This window comes from Anser brachyrhynchus, assembly GCF_964034855.1.
Source record: "Anser brachyrhynchus genome assembly, chromosome: 4".
NCBI lineage: Eukaryota > Metazoa > Chordata > Aves > Anseriformes > Anatidae > Anser > Anser brachyrhynchus.
Genome location: NC_137698.1, coordinates 5,766,583 through 5,790,371, shown reverse-complemented (window position 1 = coordinate 5,790,371; position 23,789 = coordinate 5,766,583). Strand labels below are relative to the sequence as shown.

At 42.7% G+C, this 23,789-nt stretch overlaps 2 protein-coding genes across 2 annotated transcripts in view; one reads left to right on the top strand and one right to left on the bottom strand.

Annotated features, from left to right (window-relative positions):
• The window catches only part of PPA2 (inorganic pyrophosphatase 2), a 36,253-nt gene extending 12,800 nt beyond the window's left edge, over window positions 1-23,453 (bottom strand). The window contains exons 1-7 of the mRNA XM_080590689.1: window positions 22,690-23,453; window positions 20,841-20,905; window positions 19,123-19,167; window positions 10,754-10,807; window positions 8,265-8,384; window positions 5,826-5,912; window positions 4,427-4,553 (exon numbers count right to left, since the gene is read on the bottom strand). Of these exons, the coding sequence (XP_080446815.1) occupies window positions 4,427-4,553; window positions 5,826-5,912; window positions 8,265-8,384; window positions 10,754-10,807; window positions 19,123-19,167; window positions 20,841-20,905; window positions 22,690-23,323 (1,132 nt within the window). The 5' untranslated portion in view covers window positions 23,324-23,453. The remainder of the gene's footprint in view (window positions 1-4,426; window positions 4,554-5,825; window positions 5,913-8,264; window positions 8,385-10,753; window positions 10,808-19,122; window positions 19,168-20,840; window positions 20,906-22,689) is intronic.
• The window catches only part of ARHGEF38 (Rho guanine nucleotide exchange factor 38), a 47,320-nt gene continuing 46,858 nt past the window's right edge, over window positions 23,328-23,789 (top strand). Inside the window, exon 1 of the mRNA XM_080590660.1 lies at window positions 23,328-23,390. The gene's annotated coding sequence lies outside the window, so the exon portion shown is untranslated. The remainder of the gene's footprint in view (window positions 23,391-23,789) is intronic.

The window sequence follows — 23,789 nt, the reverse complement described above, 5'->3', positions numbered from 1 at the left end:
AGAAAGGTAGAAGAAAATATAATGATAAGCAGTATAGTAATATACCGCACTCCTACCTACAGAAGCCAGTTGTGTATTATGAGGAAGAAGAAACAGGTAGGAGTTAGACGTCCTCTCTGCAGCAGACAGTGACCCTGACTGCTTGCCTTTCCTCAGAGCTACGAGCTCCCACTGATACAAAGGAGGCTAAGCATGCACGGAAGCAGCAAGCACGTACCTAGTCTAGTATGGTTTCATCTCTGCAGGCAAGCCCTCAGAGTGGCAGAGACCAGCAAGGTCAGGCTCCTGCAGGTACATTTTCAACATGTATCCGCTAGCTCTGCGTGGCAATTTCTTTATATTGCCTACACACGACCATAGATCCCATTTTTCTGGGCACCAAAGTTAAGCAACAAGGGTTAAAAAGAATTGGCTAATCACTTGAAGGGTTGCAGTTGAGTCTCAATAAGGAAAATCTCAAGAGGCTGGCACAAACAACTGCTGCTAGCTCTCTGTCAAGAGAGCGAGCCAATGCAAACGCGGCTCCCAATTCTATCAGGCTTTACAAAAGGGAGCAACAAAAGCATTTGTACAAAACTACCATTTTTAGTACAACAGATGCTGCTTCTTGCAAGCAAAGCTAAAACAACATGCTTGCAGCAAGCTTTCTAAACAAGGTCTGTGGGAAGGGAGGACATATGTTTTTAATAACATCTTATAAACATTTACAGGAAGCAGCAGCTACATTCCATATAAAGGCATTTGGTGTATTTTGTGCAGCATGGTGTGAGGGAGTAGGAGGGGAGCCCCAGTACAGATAATTAATTCCTTTATATTTAATGCTTACACAAATCCACATCAAAGGTTTTCAGGGCCTCTGCTGCTGCTCTGCATATAAATACACTAATATGCAAGGGTATATAACAATATACGGGACAAAGTGTGCAAGAGACTTTTTTGCCATTGAGGGTTTGATCACGTAAACTCAAAGAGCCAATCTGGAGTTGTACACTGGCAAAGCAGCATAGTAATGGAGCACAGTTAACTATACCACTGCCAGCGAAGCTGGCAGAAATCGCCAACTGCTGTTGAACATATTCAGGGCTCTTCCCAGTGAGCAGTGGCGTAAAATGGTTGCTAAAACACCAGGCAGGTAAATCATCTCGGAAATACCATCCAGCATTCGGGATTTGCCCGATTCACCTCAGGCAGGTAAAATGACCTTTTGAGAGTCAGACCTTCCAGTCTTCAGTCTTTCTGCTTCAACTGCGGGTCACTTGCAAAACCTCTTGTCCGACACAAAGATGCTGCACTCATTTAGACCAAATTACAGCACCAAAATATTGCTCACCCTTCCTGAGCCCAATCTTGCAAAGCGCATCAGAGATGTATGTGAATTTCAATGCCTTAAATTCAATCCAAATTATGAGATAAGCAGACAGGCAGCCTTTCCAGTCCAAGAATCTGTTTCTTCTCTTGGCCAGTATGCTACATTAAAAAAAAAAGAAAAAGCCAGGCCTATTATGCTGCCAAGATTTAGTGTTTCAGTATGCTGGGAGCTTTTAGGCCCTCTCCTAGACCCTGGTCTGAAGTTACTTTGCTGGCCATCTGGCTAGCAACTGCCTGAGCAGAAAGACAGCGCAGTGGTTTTCAGGCAGATACAAAGGCAGATCTTATTGAAAGAGATAAATCTGAACATGTCCAGGTATCAGTCTAAAAGGAGGTTTCTCATCCAGACACCTGCACCTCATGTACAGCTTGTATCTGGAGATCGTCCCTGCACCCAGCCATATTAAGTGCTCTAACAAAAAACAGGTTACCTTCCAAAAGTCGGCCCAAAGACACTAAGTCTCTGCTATTCCCACCAATGACACCGTTCCCACTCGAGGAGGCGCTGAGCACTGCTTATCGTTCCTCTGGGTCGTCACTATAAACTAGAGTTTTTCATTGCTCTGCGTGAAAGAGGCAGTTCTAGGCAGGGTTTCCAATTTAAAACAGTATTTATCAATAAATGCCTGCAGGACACAGTAAAGCGGAGTGCGATGAATAAACAATGAGGGCTGCTCAGAAGTTGGGACTGCTCAGTTTTAAGTTCTGTGAAGTCTCAGAAAAATCAATTGCACTTACAAGAACGATCACAATCCCAGAAGGAGAATATACAGAGTACCTGGGGTGTGCTTAAAGCAGCAAGAGGAGTTAACACACTGCGCGGGCTCAGGATGGGGTTTGCAAGTAATCACCACTCTGGTGCCTCGGAATTATCTTTTCCAAATGTTCACTGGGGGCTGTGCACATACTGAGCTGAAAGTAAATGCGATGATTCTCAGTCCAATTCAAAATGTTTAGCAAATGATATAAAAACGACTGGACAGACAGAAGGCAACTCTTAGCCTCATCTTTCCCTAGGAGGCCACTACTGTAACATAGCAGCACATCAATTATTGACGGAGGTATCGGTTTTATCCGTAGCTGCTGTCCCTTCTTGCTGAAATAATTAACATCTTTAGGAAGGGGGAAAAAACAAGTATAAAGGGACATATTGTACTGCCTACTTCAACAGATTTGTTTGTTTTCAGAGCGAAGAAGGACTGCTGTTAAACACTAAGCTAGTCATGTTTTGGGAGAGCAGATGAGGGGGGCTTTTCTCTCTCTCTTTTTTTTTTTTTTTTTTTTTTAACAACTCCAACCCTGAAGGGAAATTGTTTAAACTGGATAAATATTTCTCCTGTGTTCTGAAGCTCAGGAAGGCAGCTCTTTTCTTCAGGTTTTGCATCTGATAAGAACGGATGCACACAACAACCACAGGCAAGGGTTTGCATTTAAAAAAAATAAAAATTAACAAGACTCTTACTCCCTTCCCAAACAAACCAAAGAACCAGCCAAAGCTGTATCATAGCTAACACAAATCAGTCGTTACCTTAAGAAAAAAAAAAAAACATAACACACAAACCAGGGCTTTCAAATGAAGTTACTTAACCCAGTGATAGAAACTGTCTCAGTTTTACTTCTACCTACTGGACTCCTTTTCCTTTTAAATTCTCTAATCCAGTTTTCTGATGAAACTCTCACAAATTATTAAGGAAAAATAGGTAAGAGTAAGCAGAACACCACACAGAAATAGGATGCTAACTGCTTATCTTTAAACCACTAATGCTTATACCACATTATAGAGATTTAAATTGAAACTAACATTAACAGCAAACTATTACTTACTATTTCCTTAAGCTGAACTTATTACTTTCTGCCAAATTAAAGAATCATAAACGTTATTTAACAATTCATCTACCCCACTATTTTAATCAGCATCAGCCCAAGAGTTTCCTTTTCCTCACTGCCTCTTCTCCCTTTCTTTCCCCACAACTCAAGTATTCCCCACGTCAAAGCAACCTGCAAGAAAACCGAATGCAGGGCCAGCCCAGTGATACGCTTTACATTCAGAAATCGGGAAAAAGTTCCAATGGCTGAGAAACATAATTCCTCCAAAAACTACAGGATACCCCTACTCCTAGGGAAAGGCCGTTCTGTGCCTCGGAGACACCTGCCAACAAAGAAGAGGCTCTGACCATACACACCTAATGCTATATATGAGATTTTTGGTCTCATAACAATCATTAACTTTCAGCCAAAGCTCACTTCATTATCGTGATTCCCAGTATGACTGTATTTGAGAAAGTGAACCTCTGTTTATCCAGAGAAGAGTTGCATTTTACCTGTGCTGTAAAAACCTAACTCCCTCCAGGTTTACCATAATTGTATCTTTTTCTTTAAAAAAAAAAAAAAAAAAGGAATATACCTCACACTCTATTCACACTACTGCATATAAGCATTTTACTTCTTGAGTTCCATTTGGATACCAGAAGCAAGGTCACAGGGAGCACTGCACGGATTATTTCACCCTGCAAAACTAGTCATCATCAGGGCTGGTACTAGGGTGATCTGCTTCAGCAGCTTACGCTGCAAATTGCCAAGCTAAAAGGTGAAACCTAACTGCTCTTATTAGGCAACAATCCCTGGAAGTAACCCAGTTACAAATGACAAAACGTTGGAAATGTACAGCCCTTCTCAGAATGCAATACAACGCCCACGAATACAAAAGGAAAAAAACACTTTCAGCAAGGAAAACAGCGTACTACGTCATCTGAGTGAGTAAATATGTACTACTACAAAGGAAGTAAGGCTAATTTTAAGAGGTCACTTTCTAAGGGAATTGTGTTTACGAAGTCAAAAGACTTTCTGCCTGACACGCCCTCTTGAAAACCTCAGTGAACCTTTAAAATGAAAATACACATGCCCTTTTTGAAGGAAACATCTGAATTTAAACAATGAAAAAAAGAAAGTTTTTGCCTCTTGACTATCTACCTCTTCTTCTCCTGCATGGCTCAAATTCAGGTACAATTGTTGAAGTTGCTGACACAACTTGCTATAAGATAGGTAAAACTATACTTACCGTGGATATTCTGGGCTTCTGGGTCATCCACACCGATGGCAATTATCTTCCAATCTGTCTCTCCTTCATCAACCAGTGCTAAAACACCCAACACCTTCACTTTAACAATCTCACCAGAAGAACGAACCTGAAAACAGAACATAATCTCAAAAAGATTTGGAAAATGCTACACGGAATTCATCTTTTATGTTGCAGACAAAATGGTTTGCTACCTGATCATGCCAGCAGCTAACAGAATTACAAGATCAATCTGTAAACCTGATACACATCACCTTCACGTTAACAGCCTTTCTCCTACCTTTTCTATTCTTAAACCTTCTCTTCTCCCATCAGCGTTTAGTTAAGAAGACAACAGAAGCTACAATATTTTTTCTTCTCTTCTACCCTACCTCCCCATGCACTTTCTTGATCTTTGCCCCAATCTGCGAGTCAAAAACATCTCTTATTCATTTTCTAGCTCCTTCATGCCTGTTGATTCTCTGCTTTCTCAACTGTTAGTTTTCATCTGTCTCTTGGACACACACACACAGCCACCCACCCACCCCCAAAAACATGAGCACAACTCTTTTTTGCACTCTCCTGTGGACCTTTTTCACACCAGGTAATACTTCCTTTCAACTCTTTCTGGATCCCCTCAAATTCAGCTTTAGGTTCCTTCACTCAAGTGAAGCCACCTTTGCTAAGGTCACCAGTTAAATTTCCTTTTACCTTAGATAGCTCAAGAGATCCCTCATCCAAACTCATTAATTTCATTTACCCCATCTTTGGTACCACAGAGAATTGTCACATTTTTTGCTGCCTCCAGATACATGGAATTTTCTTTCAGTGAGCTAAACCTTTCCCTTACACCTATTATTGGTGTTTGCTGTGCCTCTTTTTCATCCACCCACTCCATATCTCTTAACTGCAACAGGTTCTTCTTCTCCTCTAAAGAGGGATCTGCTTCTTTTTGCACCCATGAGAAAACTTAAACCTACCCCCTAGTTGGGTTTGACCTTATAATCTTACGTGCATGACACTGCCATATTTCTTCATCTTTCAGAATACTAGTCTCATCTTTAGTGCTGCTAGCAGGGGAAAAAGAAGTCTTCTTTTTCCTTCCTCAAAATCTTAACCCTCTCCTCCTCCATCCAAAACTCACTGTCCAGCTATACAACTTCAGAGTGTTCACTTCCAGCTTTCTCTTTTATCCAGCACCCAGACTTTACAAGATCCTTTTTTTCCCCTCCATTTTTTGCTGTTGTTTTTAAATCCACCATTTTCTTATCTATTCTTAGACCCTCTGCTCATATTTTAGTCACCCCAAGACTGACTACTGCTACCTTTTCTTGTTTCCCACCTGCCATTCTCTTTCAAAAACTATTACCAAATCATTAAATTAATCTTGATAAAAACCAACCTTTGAACCGATCTCACAAACATCAATAGGATCATTATCCCCACAGCATCCTGTAATGTCATCTTTATGGTTTGGATCTTCCCAGGTCTGTCAAAGGAAAGAGAATTATGAGTTACCAACTGGTCTGCAATTACAATTCATCTAACCACTAAATTACTGAGATTAATAAGAACACCAATAAAAATGTCAGCTTGCTGAGAACGGACTTGCTCAACAAAGAAAAAAAAAGAAACAAACTCCTAACAAACCATGGACTGAGGATGGATAACAGTAACAAATGGATCAACTGCATCAAAGACACATAAGACACTTTATGATATTGCAGTGATCAAGTCATCAGAGGAGCCAGAACATACATTTTTCTGGTTACCAGCACTTGTGGGATTAAACTATATTCTACAACCACATTTTTACTATACTCTTTAGATACACCCACACTAGTGTAAGTTGCTTTCAAAATCATCTAGACTTTGAGCTGCCCAAGCTCCTGGGTATGGAATTGTCAGCATCCAACTGACTCTGTAAGGTTCTGAATTTAGGTCTGAAACATTTCTGAGTTTTGCATACAAAGATGTGCACAAGCCCAAGAACTGCCAGCAGCTTGAGACCAAACAAGGTTCCCTGAGAGGTAAGTTCAAATCCCTACTCTAAGCAGTATATGAGCAAGGAATCACAGCCAGCTTAGTATAACTTTATAAAAAGGCCAGTACATGTTTTGTCTCTTACTTGCTTGGAACGAAAGACATCATTCTACAGTTGAGAGGTTTTTCTGGTAAGAATTTTAAGACCAATGAGGTTTTGTGGAAAAGATGTTAGAAAACCATCTACAAGGAGCTATACTGCTAGCTCCAGCTGTCCACGGTCAAGCCTCCAACTCATACTCTTGTTCTTGAGAACTTGACTGATGCTACAACTGTGAAAAATAAATGGTCAGGTATTTAGATAGCAGCATCATTACCAGAAAAAATGACAGAAGTGGAGTCAAGAGAGAATTTCAGCCTAAAACTTAGTTTTCCAATATTCTTCCAAAGCACTTATTTAAGGCTTCATTCTATCAGTGCCATTCTCTAGCCCCGCTGCACCTCTCCACCTGTAGTTTCTGTAAGAACAGAAGGGAAGCTAGCTAGGAATGGTAGCGTTACCTAGACAGCACAGCAATTCCTGCAACAATTACACTTCTGGAGTAACTTTTCTTCTCTGTTCCAGAATATAAAACAGCAGCCACAAATATGTATCTTTTAGCTATATGCTAGGGCTGAATTTCTGGCAACTGCTGACCCTGATGAAAAGTCCTCTTGAGACAGTGGAGACCCAGAACTGGATCAGGCCCAGGGTTTGTGAGAGTAGCTAGTAAGAATCTGGAGTATTGTTGAGACTTCGACAAGTATAATGATCCAAGTGACCTTTTAAAGTCATTACAGGGGAAAAAAAAAGGAAAGACAATTATCTCCAGCTGTATGACTGACAAGGTAGTAAGGGGAGCTGAATGCATCTCTTGGGGAATGTGTCATCAGTCCAAAATAACGCACTTTGTGCAGGAAAATATTTAAGTGTTCAATTTTGGCTTTGTACGACGGCACAAACAAATTTCAAAATATTAAATGGAACTCTTGGTTCCCAACAATGCCTACTTGGAAACTCGGACTACTCAGACTGCTGACTGGATAAAGACTTCATTGTCCTCCTCCACCACCTACCTGATATCTCCTCTTCAGGGAGGAAATATGTAAGCAGATTTTCAGGAGTAAACTTTCACTGCTCATGCATTTAAGTGTAAAGAAATCTTTTTTTAGTTTCATCTTGATCTTAAATACTATTTTAAATCCAATGTGTTATTCAGAGTAATGAAAAAAAAAAGTTTTAAAACTTCAATTATGTTAAAAAATTCAGACATTAGTTGTTTTTTTCTCCAAGACTCAAACGAAGTTTTGAAAGTGCCATGATCAGTAAAGTCTCCGAGTTCAGAGCAAAGTTAACTAAGGCAGTTGAGGTTTAATCTAAAGAAAAAGTCCTTGTGTTCCTCTTTCTTAAAGATATTAAGAAATAATACCAATTAACATTCATGCTGCAATACATGAAGATCCTAATGGAGTTTAAAAATGTCTTGCTTAAACAGGAAGGGGCTACTTGAACAAGTATTTTGAATGCAAGACCACAAAAGTTTAATTTTTTCACTATGGTACACAGATGCAGGCTAAAGACTCAAGATTTCTTGGTCATTTAACTCCTTCCTGAAACTGAGCTTGTATTTATACCCACACCCGAATTCTGATCAAAATTTACAGACACAATAAAGCTCTACATAAAAAATCCTAATTTACAAATTATCAAAGAGAAACATCTCTCTTGCAACTGATTTGCATTCCGGCAGTACTCAGGATTTACAAGGCAATTTCCACAGAAGACAGAAAACTTTCACCATTATAACAAAAATGTTACCTGAGGGAGGGCACCATAATTCCATATATAACCCTTGTGAGGAAAGATATTTGCCACATATCGGAGCTTGCCTTTCTTTGTATCTTGTTTAATGGGATTCAACGGCTCCTCGGTGGCAATCTAAACAGATCGTGAAAGACAGAGAGAAAGAAAGAAGTGTCAGATGGAAAGCAATTCATTCCGTACCCAACCAGTTAGCTCCATCTGGGAGCATGTGCTTGTTGTTTGAGGAGTATTAAAAGCATGATGGCCTCACTGTAAATCTCGAGAGCCATGTTCAAAAAGCTGCTTATTAAGGTTTTAAATAACGCTGTGAAGTATGCAAGAAAAATGAATCCAGAAGAGAAAGTCATGAATTTATGAGGAGACCGTCACAGTCAAACACAAATACCGAAAGAAACCTAAGTCAGAGGCTCCTGCGCTTGAACTTTGGTACAAATTCAACAAAGATACAAATGGTGAAAGTTCTTCAGACAACAGGGGCTTTGACAGCAGCAGGGGAATTGTTTCAGCGTCATCTCACCCACCCCCCGCTCTTTGCTCTCCTACTGCATACACCCCTTCTCTCCATACCTCTCAGCAAACAAATGCTTTTTTAGTAGGGACAAGCTCTGCACAGCTACCACAGGCCAACTTGTGTTGGCTTGGAACAAGTTAAATTAGCATTAGAAGGTGTTTTTACTCCTGCAGTAGTGCTCCCAGAAGGACTGAGCTTAGCTACTTATTGCAAAGCAGTTTATTACTGCCATCATCCCCCCAAAACCTCAAATACCAACCCACTGCCGTGAGTTACCTACCACACGTTAGCTAATTCACCTGAACTGTCCTTTTGCCACTCCTCACCACAACAAAACCCATGGTAGCTTGACTCACCTGAACCAGCTCACATTTGTTACAGGTTTTGAGCACACACTGGCTCAGGCCATACCAGCTTGTGCTCACATCCATTTTAACACCCTTGTCGTTTAGCTAGAATGCCAGAAGCAAAGTCATCCCAAATGAATTCTTCTTTTTCGGACCACACTGTCCTGTCAACAGCAGGCAGTTATTCCGTAAGTAACCCCCCAACGTTTCTGTTTTCACACCTGATTCTACCTGCTTCCTAAGTTAATGGTAAAGACTCTGAATATGCCACCTGGGATTTTGACAGAAGCGGAGCTCAGCACTGTTTTCTCTTGATGTGAACTGGTGCAAAGATTAACTGACAACAGTGGGCAGGGACCAATAAAATTCCATAAAGAGCACCTTGAATAAAATCTATGGAAGGACAAGAGAAATGCAACACATTCATCCTCCAGCGAGGTTTAATTTCGTGCAGTCTCCATTCCAAGTGAGGGAATCTCAGCACAAAGACGCAGACAAGAGCTGGTGCTGGCACCATAACAGAGTCTGCATTGAAGGACTGTCAGGCCACGATGACAAGGCAAGACAACTGTTTGCCTTACTTAACAGAGGAACCTCCAGGTCTCTTAAAAGTTATGTATTACATCTGAGCTCCTACCAAGCCAGAAAACATCCAAACCCTCTGATTTCTGAACCTCACAGGACAGCAAACCTCTCTACCCTCAACGTAACGTGCCAAGAAAAGGAGAGGGAGAGCAACATGTGCTTTAAGCAAGGACTTCAGTGGCAAAGGGAAACTCTGAAAAAGAGAGCTCAGCTTCCACAATAAACCATCCTAAAATACAAGGCAATTATCCAAAGTAGCCCTACTTCTAGAATTAAAACTCAGGCGACAAACGCAGTTCAAATGGTACTCCAGCATCAGGGAAAGGAGAAAAAGTTCTGAACCAAGAGGCCAGGAGGCTCTTTGGTGTTATTTTTAGTAGTTGAAGTAGTTTAACATCTCAACCACAAAATTCCTTGAAAGCATCTGGAAAGCATTCCTAAAACTATTACAAATGTTCAGGAAGGTAAGAAACATCCTGGTGAGATCTGTTGTTTTCACCAACTCCACGAATGAAGCATTACTCAGCTTCTACATTGTAAGAGCAGAGGAACAACCACTGGGCTCTCCTTTCGAAACATCTTCCAGCAGGAGTAGATACTTCGAATGAGTGAGGCCCTGACGTAGTTTTTGTCACAAGGAAAGGTTTTTTCATTTGCCACTCCATTTGTCAGGGCACAGCCTATCACACTACCGTTTATATGCTGGAATTGAGAGGACTTAGAGCCTCTAACCAAATGCTTTACAAGCGAGCAGCAGTACGACTGAGCAGCCCAGCACTCTAGGGCTCTGCTGCAGGTGCGCTGCGCTCTGCTGTCTGGGGCTGGCAGGAAGCAGTGCTCACCTGCAAAGGGGAAACAATTACAACCTCAGCACCTTCTTTAATGGCAACGGAAACGTCTGTATGCACAACTTAATATTTTAACTGAAAATTTTACGTATAAAGAGCAATCCACACCGATTAAACTCTGAATACTGAAACCCACTGCGCTGCCGTAACTTTCATCAATGCCCATATATTCAAGGTATTTTTCTTACTTACCTCCATTTTTGCGTTCGTCCAACGAGGCACTTCCACGATCATATTAAACAGGACCTAAAACAGAAACAGTGAAAGAACTGAAAATAAAACCCACCTGGTAACTAACGTTTTGCAGTAAGAAATTCTCTCTTCTGCATTCAGCTGCACCAAATCTCACTATTCCAGCTGCTTTTACATAAAGCACGCTTCGCTTAGTTCCTCACAATAATACTCAACCTCCCCAGTTCATCCTCCACCCCCATTCACCTCTGAGAATGCAAACAAGGAGTGATGGAAATACACGTGATGCTTTTTATTCCAGTATCAGTATTACCCTTCACACAGTGTTCAATAAGCCTGTGGAATGGTTCGCGACGAGGCAGTGCTCAGGCCACTAGGCAAAAAGGATTGGACATTTCTATAGGAAGGAGTCAGCTTCCCTCAGGCACTGGTAAGGGCAGTGTTTTCCCCCACCATGGGGATTTATTTGTTCAGGTCTTCCTTTTGTCACCATACAAAAAACATAACAACCACTGACAATTCTCAGTCCAATCTGGTTGAAGTGAGGCCAAATGAATCCAGAAGTGATGGCAGAGAAAGGACATGGACACAGGCACTTCGTGTTTGCATAAGCCTTCTTCCCAGTAGAAATATAATGAAAATTGTTTAAGAGTTCTTAACAAGACATGAGAAAAGCACTGTGTAACTGCTGCAAGCTCTCTTCTGAAGCTGTCAGGGCCAAGCACTACCAAGGAGGACAGAGTATTAAAATGGGTAACTAGACCAAATCACCCAGCAATGCCTATGACCTGTTTTCTTCACAATTACTGAAATAATCCCAAATATCCCACTGCCTGGGACATCTCTCCATACAGAAAGAAAACTTGTGTTGGTATTAAAGATGGCACCAGCTCAGGAAATACAAAATATGTTTTTGAAGACATAAGTAGAAAAAATACAACCAAACTAACTGAAGAATGGTGCTGACTCTTGAACTACACTGCAATGAAGCCTGTAGCAGACACTTAAATACTTGGATTTTTCTCTTTGTATCCTACAGCTGCAAGGAACACACAATTAGGAGGGTCAATGCCACAGTCAATTGATTAATGTCAATCCAATGGTTCTACGATCTCCTCCCCTCCCAACTGGAATGCAACAAGCAAGAAAGCAGAGGAAAATCCCAGCTGTCACTCACGGTTTTCCCCATGAGATCACAAGCTACGCACAATCCTGATGGCAAACTCCAGGAAATGTAAATGCAATTTGCCATCCCTAAGTACTGTGCCTGTATCGTAATTTGTGGCATCTAAGCACGTAAGATGGAATCACTTTTCCCTATTAGGTCATAACCAAACGCATTAAACAAGAGGAAAGAACAAAAAGGAGAAAGGTGCTTCACATCACTTGCACGAGGCACACCTTATGTATACAAGCACAGCTGAAGCAGACAAGTACTCAAAAAGAGAGCTCAAAGACATCAACGCTAAGGCAGCAGACACAGAACAAAGTAATGTACGTGCAGCAGCAGGTATGGGAAAGGCTGGAAAAGAGCCAAATAAAGTTTGCACATCCATCTCAGAAGCATTTGGAAAAAAAAAAACGCACGGCATAGAAGCCAGTGCTGACAAGAAGCTCTTAATGAACTGCCAGCGGGTCAAAGAATTGTTCTGACTGGTAGCTACAGGCAGAAACCTTACAGACTACTCCTGGAATTAAATACAACGGCCGAGGTTTTTGCTGGGAAGATGCGACTGCACATTTTCCTCACCACGTCAAACACAACGACCTGTAAACGTTGTTTTGAACTTTAATTGGCCAAGAACTACTCCAGGTCCTCATCAGAGCAGTTCTCGGGACTGGACAATGGCTGGACTGAAGTGAACACAATGCTCTTCCAAAACGAATCTCTTGGATTTAACTCAGCTTTAAGACCAGGCCTCCATAATTTGTGTTATCAGTCAAATGTGAATTGTCAAGAGTCTTAAATGTGACAGCCTGACAGATTAATTCGTATGCAAAAAAAAAAAAAAAAAGAGGTACTCTTTCTAATGCTAAGCTGCCACAGGCATCTACAAGAGATTAAGTAACTTCATGCAGTGCTTACATTAAAAAATAAAAAGTTTTATTTATAGGTTAATCACATTTTCACGGTGATGAGGCAGGATTCACTGGGGTGGAAAGGAGAGCACGTATTAGACAGTTTTGACAGATGGAAAGAGAGAAGTATATTTCTCCAGGTTTTCTTTCCTCTGCTTTCCTATCTTGTTTCCCTCCTTGCCTAAATGTCATCCAGCATTTTTTTCCATCACGCTGACTTGGCCAGGCACCAATTCCTTCTGTCCACTCGCACAGTCTCCCTCAAGTCCTTGCTGCAAAACTCCTCGCCTCCGCTGCAAACGGAAATGTGCCGTCCATCACGTCTCCACAGATTACCAACTGCTTACGCGAAGCAGTGGTGAGTTTTGGCTGGTCAGTGCACCTGGCAATTGATCTTATCTTCAATCAGCAAAACAAAAAAAAATTCACCTCACCAAAAACCCAAGTGAGCGCTTCTACTCCCTCAAGCCATGGTGAGACTGTTCCAACAACCCACTTGACGCACCTTCCAATGACAGAAAGAGAAACCCCAAAAGTTAATTTTTCATTAAGAAAAACGTTACTTTAGGAACGTTACTTTTAGAACTCTGTCTTTAGGAAATTTACCATTTAACTGCCTTAACATGCCAGCAGGCAACCGGTATGCTTAGGAGACCACTGCTTGCCAAAGTCCAGACTTCATCTAGATTCAGAAAAAGGGACAGAACTCAGGAGCTAGGAAAAGTGCCCTGACGGAGCCCAGAGGGATGTCTAACCCAGGGTATTATGTACCTTGTTTGGTTTGGGGTTAATGTGAGCAGAAGACAGACATTTGTACTTTTGCTCTGTTATACCTGGAGGAGGTGGGGGGGGGGAAAAATCCATTTGGTCAACACAGAGAGGTCAAAAGTGTACTTCCCAATTCCTAAAAGTGAATATGAAAATGAACAGGGAATGACATCAGAAAAAAGAAACTCTCTCTAAATGGTATCCTTTATCTCCTAGGAAAGACACTCTACACCACATGGGAACTCACGTAGAATGTAAATAAGTGTTTGCTTTAGCAATTTTTTATTTTTTTTTTAAACAAGCTTTGGCAACTTACTGCATTCCATCTGAATTAAACAATTTTTAACATAACAATCATTTTGGCTGATATCTCATACAGACAACAGGAACAAGGTTTGGGGTTTTTTTGCCTTTTCTTTTTTTAAAAGAAAACCACAGGAAGATAAAAAAGACCTAGAAATACACTTCAGCATGCTCACGCAGCAAGTGTTGAGAAAAGCAAGGAAAATACGGCCTGTTGTACCCAGGTAAACTGTGAGTCACACTTCTCTCCGCTGTGACCAGCGGCCAAAAATAACTGCTGGCTCTGGCTGTACAGATTCTTATAGAAGATAGCTCATTTTGATGGCAGCTTCTTATTACAAACTTGCACATCACGTGTCACTAAAAAAGCGATGAAGCACATTTCTGACACTGAATTTTTGCCCTTCTGGATTCCCATGCATCTGTCTCAGAAACAGTTCTTTCTTACCTAACTTATGCTTTCCTTATTCAACTATTTCTTTTCTCAGTCTTCCCAAGTTCCCCAGGTGGTACATTTGAGGGGAGGGATTTAAATAGGCATGATTCTGCCCAAGGACTGCAATAGGTAAAGCTCAACTCTGAAGTTTCAGCTAATTTTAAGCAGAAGTGGAGCAAGCTATGGAGAGTGAGTAGAGCGACAAAACAAGAGATACGAAGAGAGGAACAGAAAGTCAACATAATCTCATTTTTAAAAGTCACGTTTTAAGGCCTGATTGCCATTCACCATCAGCCTTGCATGACAGGGAGCAGTAAGCCAAAGCTCACAGTTCCTTCAGCCATTTTTATAGCAGAGTGCTTTAAAAAAAAATCTGAAAGTATTAAAGCTGCATTTGGGGGCTGTTGACCCTCCTCTTGGAGAAACTGAACTCACAAGACAGAGAAAAGAAACAAAAACCCTATAATTTCTATTTTTTACCTGCTCATTTGCAATGTTAGAGGGAATCTCACCAGCCATTCACTACATAGGGCAGCAGGCATGCAAGGACTAACGAGAACTGAAAGGACAATCTGCAGTCCAGCAGCAGTCTGAACAAAGGATGATGTTTTCATTAACAGAACTTTAAAAGAAGGGAGGAAAAAAAGGGGGAAAAAAGGAAGGAAAAGAAGGACTGACATGAAATACGAGAAATACAAGATGAGGGGCTTGCTTATAAAATGAGTGCCTGTCTCGTAAGCATTCCTGATATACGGCTTGATGTCAGGCACATGCTGATAAACTGATTACTGGACACTACCTGCACAACTACACAGGGGAGAGCCTTGGCAAGGACGAAAACGAAACGCAGACTTTCTCAAGTTTTAAGGAACCATTTCTTTGATGTTCAGCTCATCAAATCACTGACGCAGCTTTCACAGTAAACCAACGCTACTCCGGTAGATTTTAAGTGGAGAGCTGAGTGAAGAATAACAAACACCGGGAAGACCTGCAGTAATCTACAAGAACACAAAGCAAAATTTGCAGCTACTGGACAGATCCATAGAAAAAGGCTGGGTGACTTCATGCATCAGGATGAAACCTTCACTGATCATCTGAAGTACTCAACACACAAATCCCTGAACATGCACAACAGACACGCTACAGCCCAGGTTACACGTACCAAAAAGCGCCTAATGACTGAAGGTTACAAAAGCTGTAGTTAGGAGAGAATAGAGAGTTTGCACCTGTACCACACGGGAAACAATGCCAGCTTTTCCCTCCTTACGGAACATGCTGACTTTATCATAAGACCACTCTGCCACCACAGTTTTGAACTGTGTTCCCAGCATGCGGCCCTTCATCTGATCACTTATTCAGAGTGCGTGACCACTGCGATGACCACTTGTACCTCACCTGACTGCCTGATCTATCAAAAGCTCTTGCCTGACAGGAAGAATTCAAGTCCACAGGGGCATTCCAGCACTGTGCAATCCACAGGACACAACAACCAGCACTGTCTTACTTCCTCCTATTCTTTATCAACTGCTCTGGTGGGTGTCTGCAAGTTAGGAGTATAATCTCTACATGCTTGGACAGATTCCTTCCTAAGGCCAATATTTTAAATAAACCTTTGTATTCAAGAACACCTGAGCCCGCTGAATGAGATAACGTGAATACTTTACCCAAGACATATACATGACAAGTGGATTAGAAACTCTTTCACTACAGCAGGGAAGCAACACTTCACATTTGTCTTGAAAAGAAAACCATGACCTCTTCAAACCTTCTTGCTGCCAGACGTGGAAGACCACGGTCAACAATCTACCTCTGACAGTTCTGACTGTAACCACAGCAGGAACATCCAGCCTCTCAAACACAAATGGGAAACTTTTGATGCCTTTCAGAGAGATTTGCTTGGACAGTGCGGATCTCAAGTGCTTGCAGTGCTGAAGACAAAGCAGAGATTCAGACTGCAAGCTGACAGCAAGTTTGAGACTGAACTTGAACAATTTTGAAGCCGAATATGATTTCTTCCAACATAGTTTCTCCCTGAAAGTAACTTCTCTCGAGTCTTAACCCAAAAAAGTCCATGAAACACAGAAGTTCAGTTGTCAACAGTGGCTGAAAAGCTAAATTTAACTGAGTTTGGAAGGTCTAAAATGTTGCAAGGAAGAAAGGTTCCTGAGAACATTTCATATAGAAATATCACAGCTTTTCCCCTCCAACTATAAGCTGAGACTGCAAAACAGCTAACAAACTTCTACGATGTGCATTCCCACGAATGTTGACTCCAATTTTTGAGACCTTCTTTTCTGCATAAGAAATGCCAAGAACAATTTAAAGTTAGATTAGAGAGACTGAGGAGACTCATGCAGAATTATTGTCATTTTCCACGGCTAAACTGCCATCTGATGAATACCAGTTCAGCACAATTTAACACCCACTCTTAAGAGGGCCTGCCCTGGTGGAGAGTAACAACTAACTGCCACCCTAAAAGCACAAGTCTTAAAGATGCCACTTGGTTTCTAGGGCAAGAGGAACTATCACCTTTGAATTCTGGCCAAATTCAGCAAGGATCAACTGAACATCCAGGAGCAACAGTAGCTTTTGCATCCCTAGACCAGGGTACTGATTACAGTGCTTCGAAGATCTTTAGCCATCAGTACATGGCACTAAATTCCTCGTTTCCCTTTATGCCCTGGCTAAGCCACGTTTTCCCTGAATACAAGCACGCATTGATACATTTCTCACCAGGCCAAGGTGACCCAAGCTGCTCAAGAACCCAGCGTAAGACACAACACCTTCCTGAACATGAAGATCCCTCTCTTTTCTCCCCACCTCCCGAAGATAATGATGAAATGGGGTTTTCTAAATGATTTGCATTCTTCTATTTTACCATCTAAGACCAAACATGTTTAGAAAGCCTATAAACTGCACGTTCGCTTGCATATTCACATGAGATGCCTCAAGACCGAAACTGAAGTATTAATACAATACCGTGACTCTTTCTAACAAAAGAAAGTATTAACTTTCATCCACTTAAGTGTTTCCGCAGTAGGACCACAGTCAAATCATACTAAATAATGCTGAGTGTGTTAAAATTTTTTCCAAGGCATTTAAGTAGAAGTAAACCCAATTAGTTGATGAGGGAAAGGCTGTGGATATGGTCTACCTAGATGTTAGTAAGGCTTCTGACGCTGTTCCTTACAGCATTCTTCTGGAGAAATGGCCTCAACTTGTGCCAGGGGAGGTTTAGGTTGGACATTAGGAAAAATTCTTCACTGAAAGGGTTGCAAAGCTTTGGAACAGGCTACCCCAGGGATGTAGTTGAGTCACCATCCCTGGAGGTAATTCAAAAGACATGTAGATGTGGTGCTTAGGGACATGGTTGAGTGGTAGACTTGGTGGTGCTAGGTTAATGGTTGGACTTGATGATCTTAAAAGGTCTTCTCCAACCCAAGTGATGCTATGATTCTATGATTTGCCTTTGCTCCTTGTCCACAGTTCTGTTAAACCACAGTCCAGAGTTCTCTCATATCAGGAGTTATGTGAAGCAACTATGGTGTGTCTACACTAGCCCGGGAAAGAAGAGCTTCTCAGCTTCACAGGCTTTTTTTTTTTTGTTGTTGTTGTTGTTTATAGACTGATCCAGAGATCTGAAAAAGGGAACTAGAAACAGTTCTACACAAGCCATCGTACTTCCCACTACACAGAGAGAAGCAGTTTTAGACACTGCACAGAACAGGCTTTGCATCTTTGCAACCAGCAGATACTGACGTAGCATTTAAGGCCAGTAATTAGGAATTCATGGTGCAAGGCTGTTAAGAAAGGCTCTTGGGACATACTCTTTCTCCTCAACAACTCATCTATCAGGCATGATCCTACATCTATCAAACAGCACTTTAATGGGCACCAAGCAGCAGGAAAACTGAAGTGTTATGGAAGCACCATAGTTTGAAAGAATCACGAGGCAAAGGCAGAGGAAATGCACAGAGCAAGATTGTGTTGGGGACAGGCGTACTGTACGAGAAGCAGTGTGCCACACAGTAGTTGCAAAACTGTGGGAATGCAGACAGTTAGGACACTTCTTTCACATTAGAGGGGCAGTTACAGTTTTGCAATATGACTGGCCAAACAGATATTGAGAAGATGGAGGGGGGGCGGGGGGGGCAAGGCAAACACTGCAGAAAAAAATTGCTACATTTTGGAAAGGACGCTTGCATAAACAATTCTTGTTTCACAGAAAAAGCTTGAACAGACCTGCCATGTTCTCTGGGCTTCTCCTAGGCTCAGCTTTAGCACTTGGTTAATGCTGAACCATTAGCAGATGTGATTTTCTCTCTTTGGGCTTTCTAAACGAGCACAGAAAACGACATACCCTCAGGTGTAAAAAGCAGATACTAATTCTCATTTCTGCCCTAACATACTTACCATCTCTGAAGTTTTGTATACATACCAAAATTAAACCCCAGTCAGAGCATAATGAATATTTCATTAATGGACCTTTTTCATTGCAAATGTTTTTGCAAAAAAAAAAAAAAAATTACATATCTACATTGCAATAGTCATAATGAACCTTTCAGAGAGTGGTATAAAAGTGTTTGTCTTTGAGAACATCTTGATGAATAAAAGAATTCTGACATTTGAGGCCCATTCAAAGGGAGAATATTAAATCCCTTTAAGCCTAAAAGACTTGCATTTGAAGATATGTCAACTATATTCAGTGAAAGATCACTTTGCAGAACAGCAAAATGATGTGGAGGAGAGAAAAGAGGGAGAGAAAAGGAGAACTTATCTGTACCTCGTTTGCTGTAGTTTTTGACCTCTTTGCAGGAATCTCTTTATCCTGTAGGGAAAGTACGAATAAAGAGCATTAGAGAACAATATTGTATTCACGTAAATACAGACACCACTAGTTTTAAATGCAAATTGAACATCCCTCTTTCAAGTATAAAGGCCTAAACTATAACTTTTAAAAACAGGTAGTTGGTCCTGTTTGACTGTGAATTATAACCTTCCCAATGTTGGCAGAGGAAGATAAAAACGCACATGGACACATCCACTTTCTCCCAGCTACTTAAAAACTTCAATCAGCAGTTTAGGCATCAGCTGGTTAAAAACACATCAGTCATCCTTTTGTTCACTTGAAAAAGATAAAAAACAGAACAGAGAATGGAAAATGGGTTTGGAGTTATCCACCATAAAATTAAAGTCCACAAAGCTTAGATCAGAGGAGGGAAAGAATGTAACACACAAGGCCTTACCTCCTCCTCCTGCAAAGAAAGCAAAATTTACACAGACCTTCATGATGACTCCCCTTCTTTCTCCCCCCCTCTGGTGCTTATGTCCCACAGAAAGCTCTTTCCTTGCTCACACAGCCAAAATCAAAGGCTCTATGCCTTGATCAGACATCGCTGTACTATAATTTAATCCACAGAGAAGTCACAGACCATAATCCATCCCTCCAAACCTTAAACTCTGGGCGTGGGGTCAGCCACCACATAACACATGGGTGAAAATACCCATTGCTCTTCCATCAATAGCACCAGCTGACCAGAGCATCTTGGTAATGACTCTGATCGAGGCTTGTATCTTCCACTGACTACCATGCTTAGATCGGCTGCTCAAAAAGGTTTCATCCATACTTTTAAGCTCTCAGTTTAAGTAACCGAAGAGGTCGGTTCATTACTTCAGAATTCTAAATCTAAACACAGTACAGCTGCTGACCTTTCACACCAGTCATGTCACCCATAGTGTCCCAGCAACACGTAAAGAAAACGGCCCAAACCCTCCCAACCTGTTTGTGTAACAAGTAGACCATAATAAGCAAACCCAAGTCTAACCCAAAGACTGGCAGTTCCCACTGGTGACATATAAAACAGGCGTTTCATTATTGCTATAATGAAACTCCAGGGAGTGTGGCTAACAAGACGTGAAAGTGCTCAGCTGCACCTCACGCCTTATAATTCTCCAAAGGTGCGATTACCACTTCTCTCTTGGGCATTGTTGTTGGCTTCCAATTATACTCCCCCTTTTGGGAATTAAAAAAAGAATACGCCACAAGTCACACAAGTATGTGCTGTACATGTCCTACAGCGGGGAAACACATACATTTAATTGCAGTTGTAGGAAAATGCCATTTTAAAAAAGTAACAATAAAAAGCGAGTTCTAGAGCACAAACACAAGCCTTAAACAGAGGAGAATTATCACAAAATACCATGAGGGTTTACCCCACTCTCAATACCCTGGAGTCTTAAAAAGACACCTAGGGTCATTTACACAGTTATTATTACGTTTTACTACAAGTTACTGAACTCAGCTGAGAAAATTTGGTGGAGTTATATTTCTTGTGTTACATAGGAAATCAGCCTGGATTAAAATGGCCCCTTCTGATGCTACAGATTTGTGTCTCAAATGCTCTAAAAATCCTTTTTTAAAAGTGCATTTTTACCTAGAGAGTACCAACAAAGCTGTTATCCTTTCAGAAATGAATTTTGTCTCAAGGCAAATATACATACCTCTTTAGCTCCAGCAAAAAGCGGAATGTCATGAAATGGGGAAATATATTTACCATCTGCATTCTCTGAAAAACACAACGAAAAAGTAGCATTACAAATCTAAATACATGCCATAAGACATTTGCATTGCTAAGAACTATTATGCATTATACAGGGATACGGAGTGACACAATATGCATCAGTTAAACTTTTTTTCTGAATTGTAGTTCCAAAGACCAAAAAATAAGCTCCATGCAGGACAATGTATTTGACTGTTTGACAATGACTCTTTAGAATGAGAATTATTGCTTCAGTATACAATGCCATACTTTTCTGTTCTTACTACCTGGCAATACAAGCTATGTAAAGTTGAGAAGAACCTTTTATTCTCTTTTCTCCTTCTCCCTGGCAATACAGAACCATTAACAGGTGGAGAAAAAAAAAAAAAGTGTGAAGTTCCATAAGTTCCATAAGCAATCAGTGAATTTACCTGGGCTTCCTGGCAGTGAAGCCCCAGTAACTTCACTGTGTTTCTATTAAACTAAATTTCACAATCACAAAGAGACAATTGTCCGACATATTAGGCCCAAGTCTGACCAAGAGAATACATGAGGGATAGGATAATTGCACAGGCCCTAGAAATGAAACAATACCTAAAAAAATGAAAAAATTGACATTAACTTAATGCTTAATGGGGATCTGGTCTGCACCTTAGCCTTGCTTCCACTGTAGGGAGAAACAAAACACACTGGAGTGAATGCTTAAGCATTTCAAATTACTCCAAAACTTTTCAATGTACCAAAAGCTGAAGTACTGCAACAAATCTATGCATAAAAAGAAACATCACCAGCAATACAAAGTACTAACACTAATCTCAAGGAGTTCCCCTTCTGTTAGCACCCCTTGTCACAGTAAATGGAAAAGCAAAGGACTTCCTTTAGCCTTGGACTGTACTTCGACCACCTCAACACGGAGGAACACGCGATGGTGGTTTTCACAGCTCTTGGAAGCCTCCCAGATGTTCCTCCCAAATAAAACAAAGTTTGGTGAGGGGCTGCTTCCTTCCACTGAGGAACGTGACTTTCTGCAGCTGACCTGCTGCGCAGGCAGCCCCCTGGGGCTGAGCACAAGGGAGCCCCGGCAGGGTACAGCTCTCGGAGCACACGAAACCTCCACGTCTCGCACGACAGCAGGGCACTGCAGCCAGGGTGCGTGACGCCAGCGGACGTCAGATGTAACTCCCGAGAAGCTAATGGACCAAAGATGTACCGAGAGGGTGCTTGCGAAACAAGTGGCATTCGAACAGTCAGCTTTATTACTGAAATGCGTAACGCTGAGGCCGCACGCCACCAGATTTCACTGGGCTTTGAGAAGCCTCCTGAGGGTGCTCTCCCAGATCCCCTCGGTGCTGCCGGCCTAGGAGGTCTCTCAGGGCTCGAGCCCCGAGGTTTTTTTTTTGACATTTCTGAGAGAGGGCTGGCTTTGTCACAGGGTGCAGGGAACGCTACCCGGCTGCTGAGCTGAGGCTGCCGTGGCTACGACCATCCTTGGGCTCCGCCAGCCAGGCTACCACAGGCACCCCCAGCACCTCTTCACCTTCTGTGGGGCTTCAGGGGCCAGGGCCCGGCCACGCAGCACACAGCGGCCCTCAAGGCCCAGCAGCCCCTCTAAAAGGAAAACATGACAGGAAAACCCCTTATTTTCCACACAAAATCTCCCCCCTCAAGCAAGGGGAGGCTGAGGGGCGATGCCTCCTCCAGCCTGAGGGGTCTCTGCGGGGAACCGCCGCCGCCCCACCGTGCCCCCCTCCCGAGGCGGGGTAGGAAGGAAGGAAGGGGGTTTTACGGAGCCCCGGGGCGCTGCTACTTACTAAAGTAGAGGCGGTAATCGGGAGAGTTGGGCCGCCCCCGCTGCTCCGTGCCGTAGCGGGCCATGGCGCTGAGGCAGCGGCGCGGCGGCCGCCCCCACCCCCGCGCCGCCAGCAGCAGCCGCCCCAGCCCCGGCAGCGCACGCATGATGGCGGCGGCCGCCTCCCTCCCCTTCCTGCGGCCGTCGGGGCTGCGCCGGCCCCCCGCCCCGCCTGGAAGCCCTGGCACGGCGGGGCAGGGAGCCTCCAGGGCCGGTACTGGTGCCCTCCTGCCCTGCCGGCGAGGAGGGAGAGCTGCGGGCGAGCGGGGAGAGCCACCACCAGCCGCGCCGCCGCCTGAGGGGAGGCATGGCCCCGAGCCCCAAAATGGCGGCGCGGCCCCGCACCAGGCCCGTGGAAAGGCGGGAAGGGGCGGCTTGTCCTCAGGGGGTGTTGTTGCCGAGCCCAAACGGTGCCCCCCGTTTCCTTGGGAGTTGCCCCGTTTCACTGTGGGGCTGCTTGTCCCCAGCCTCAGGGAAGAGGGGGACACGGGGGAAGGCAGGGACACGAAATGAGGGGTGACCCCGGCAGCGGTGCCACCCTCACCTGAGGTGTGAGGACCACCCCCCTGCCCGCTCCTTGGCAAAAAAGCGTTCATTTCTTCTCAGCACACACAATTCTCACCAGGCCGTCCATAGATGAGCGACTTGCATGGGCTCCCACAGGTAGATAATATTTTTATATTGAACCTTACAAATACACAAACTAGATTCTTGTCTGTATTCAGGTTGTAGTGGTTCTGAAGCTTACCTCCCTATGTACAATCCAATTCCTGCAAAACTGGTGGCTTTGGACACCTGTCTCTTTCTGTTGATCCTTGAGGAGGGTTTCATATGAGTTTCGCCTACCAATATGGGTTCTTGGAGTGTTGCTTCTCTTCATGGATTTTTCAAAAATCCCCGAAAAGGGGCAGAAATCACTGCATTCATTTTACTGATGGAGAAACTGATGCAGACCAATTTTTGTTGCTGTTGTTGCTCATACATCCCAAACCAATGTCTTTGGTGATTGATACTAATTTTAAATTTTAACTCCGATTTGAATTATTGTGGAAGATTTGTGTG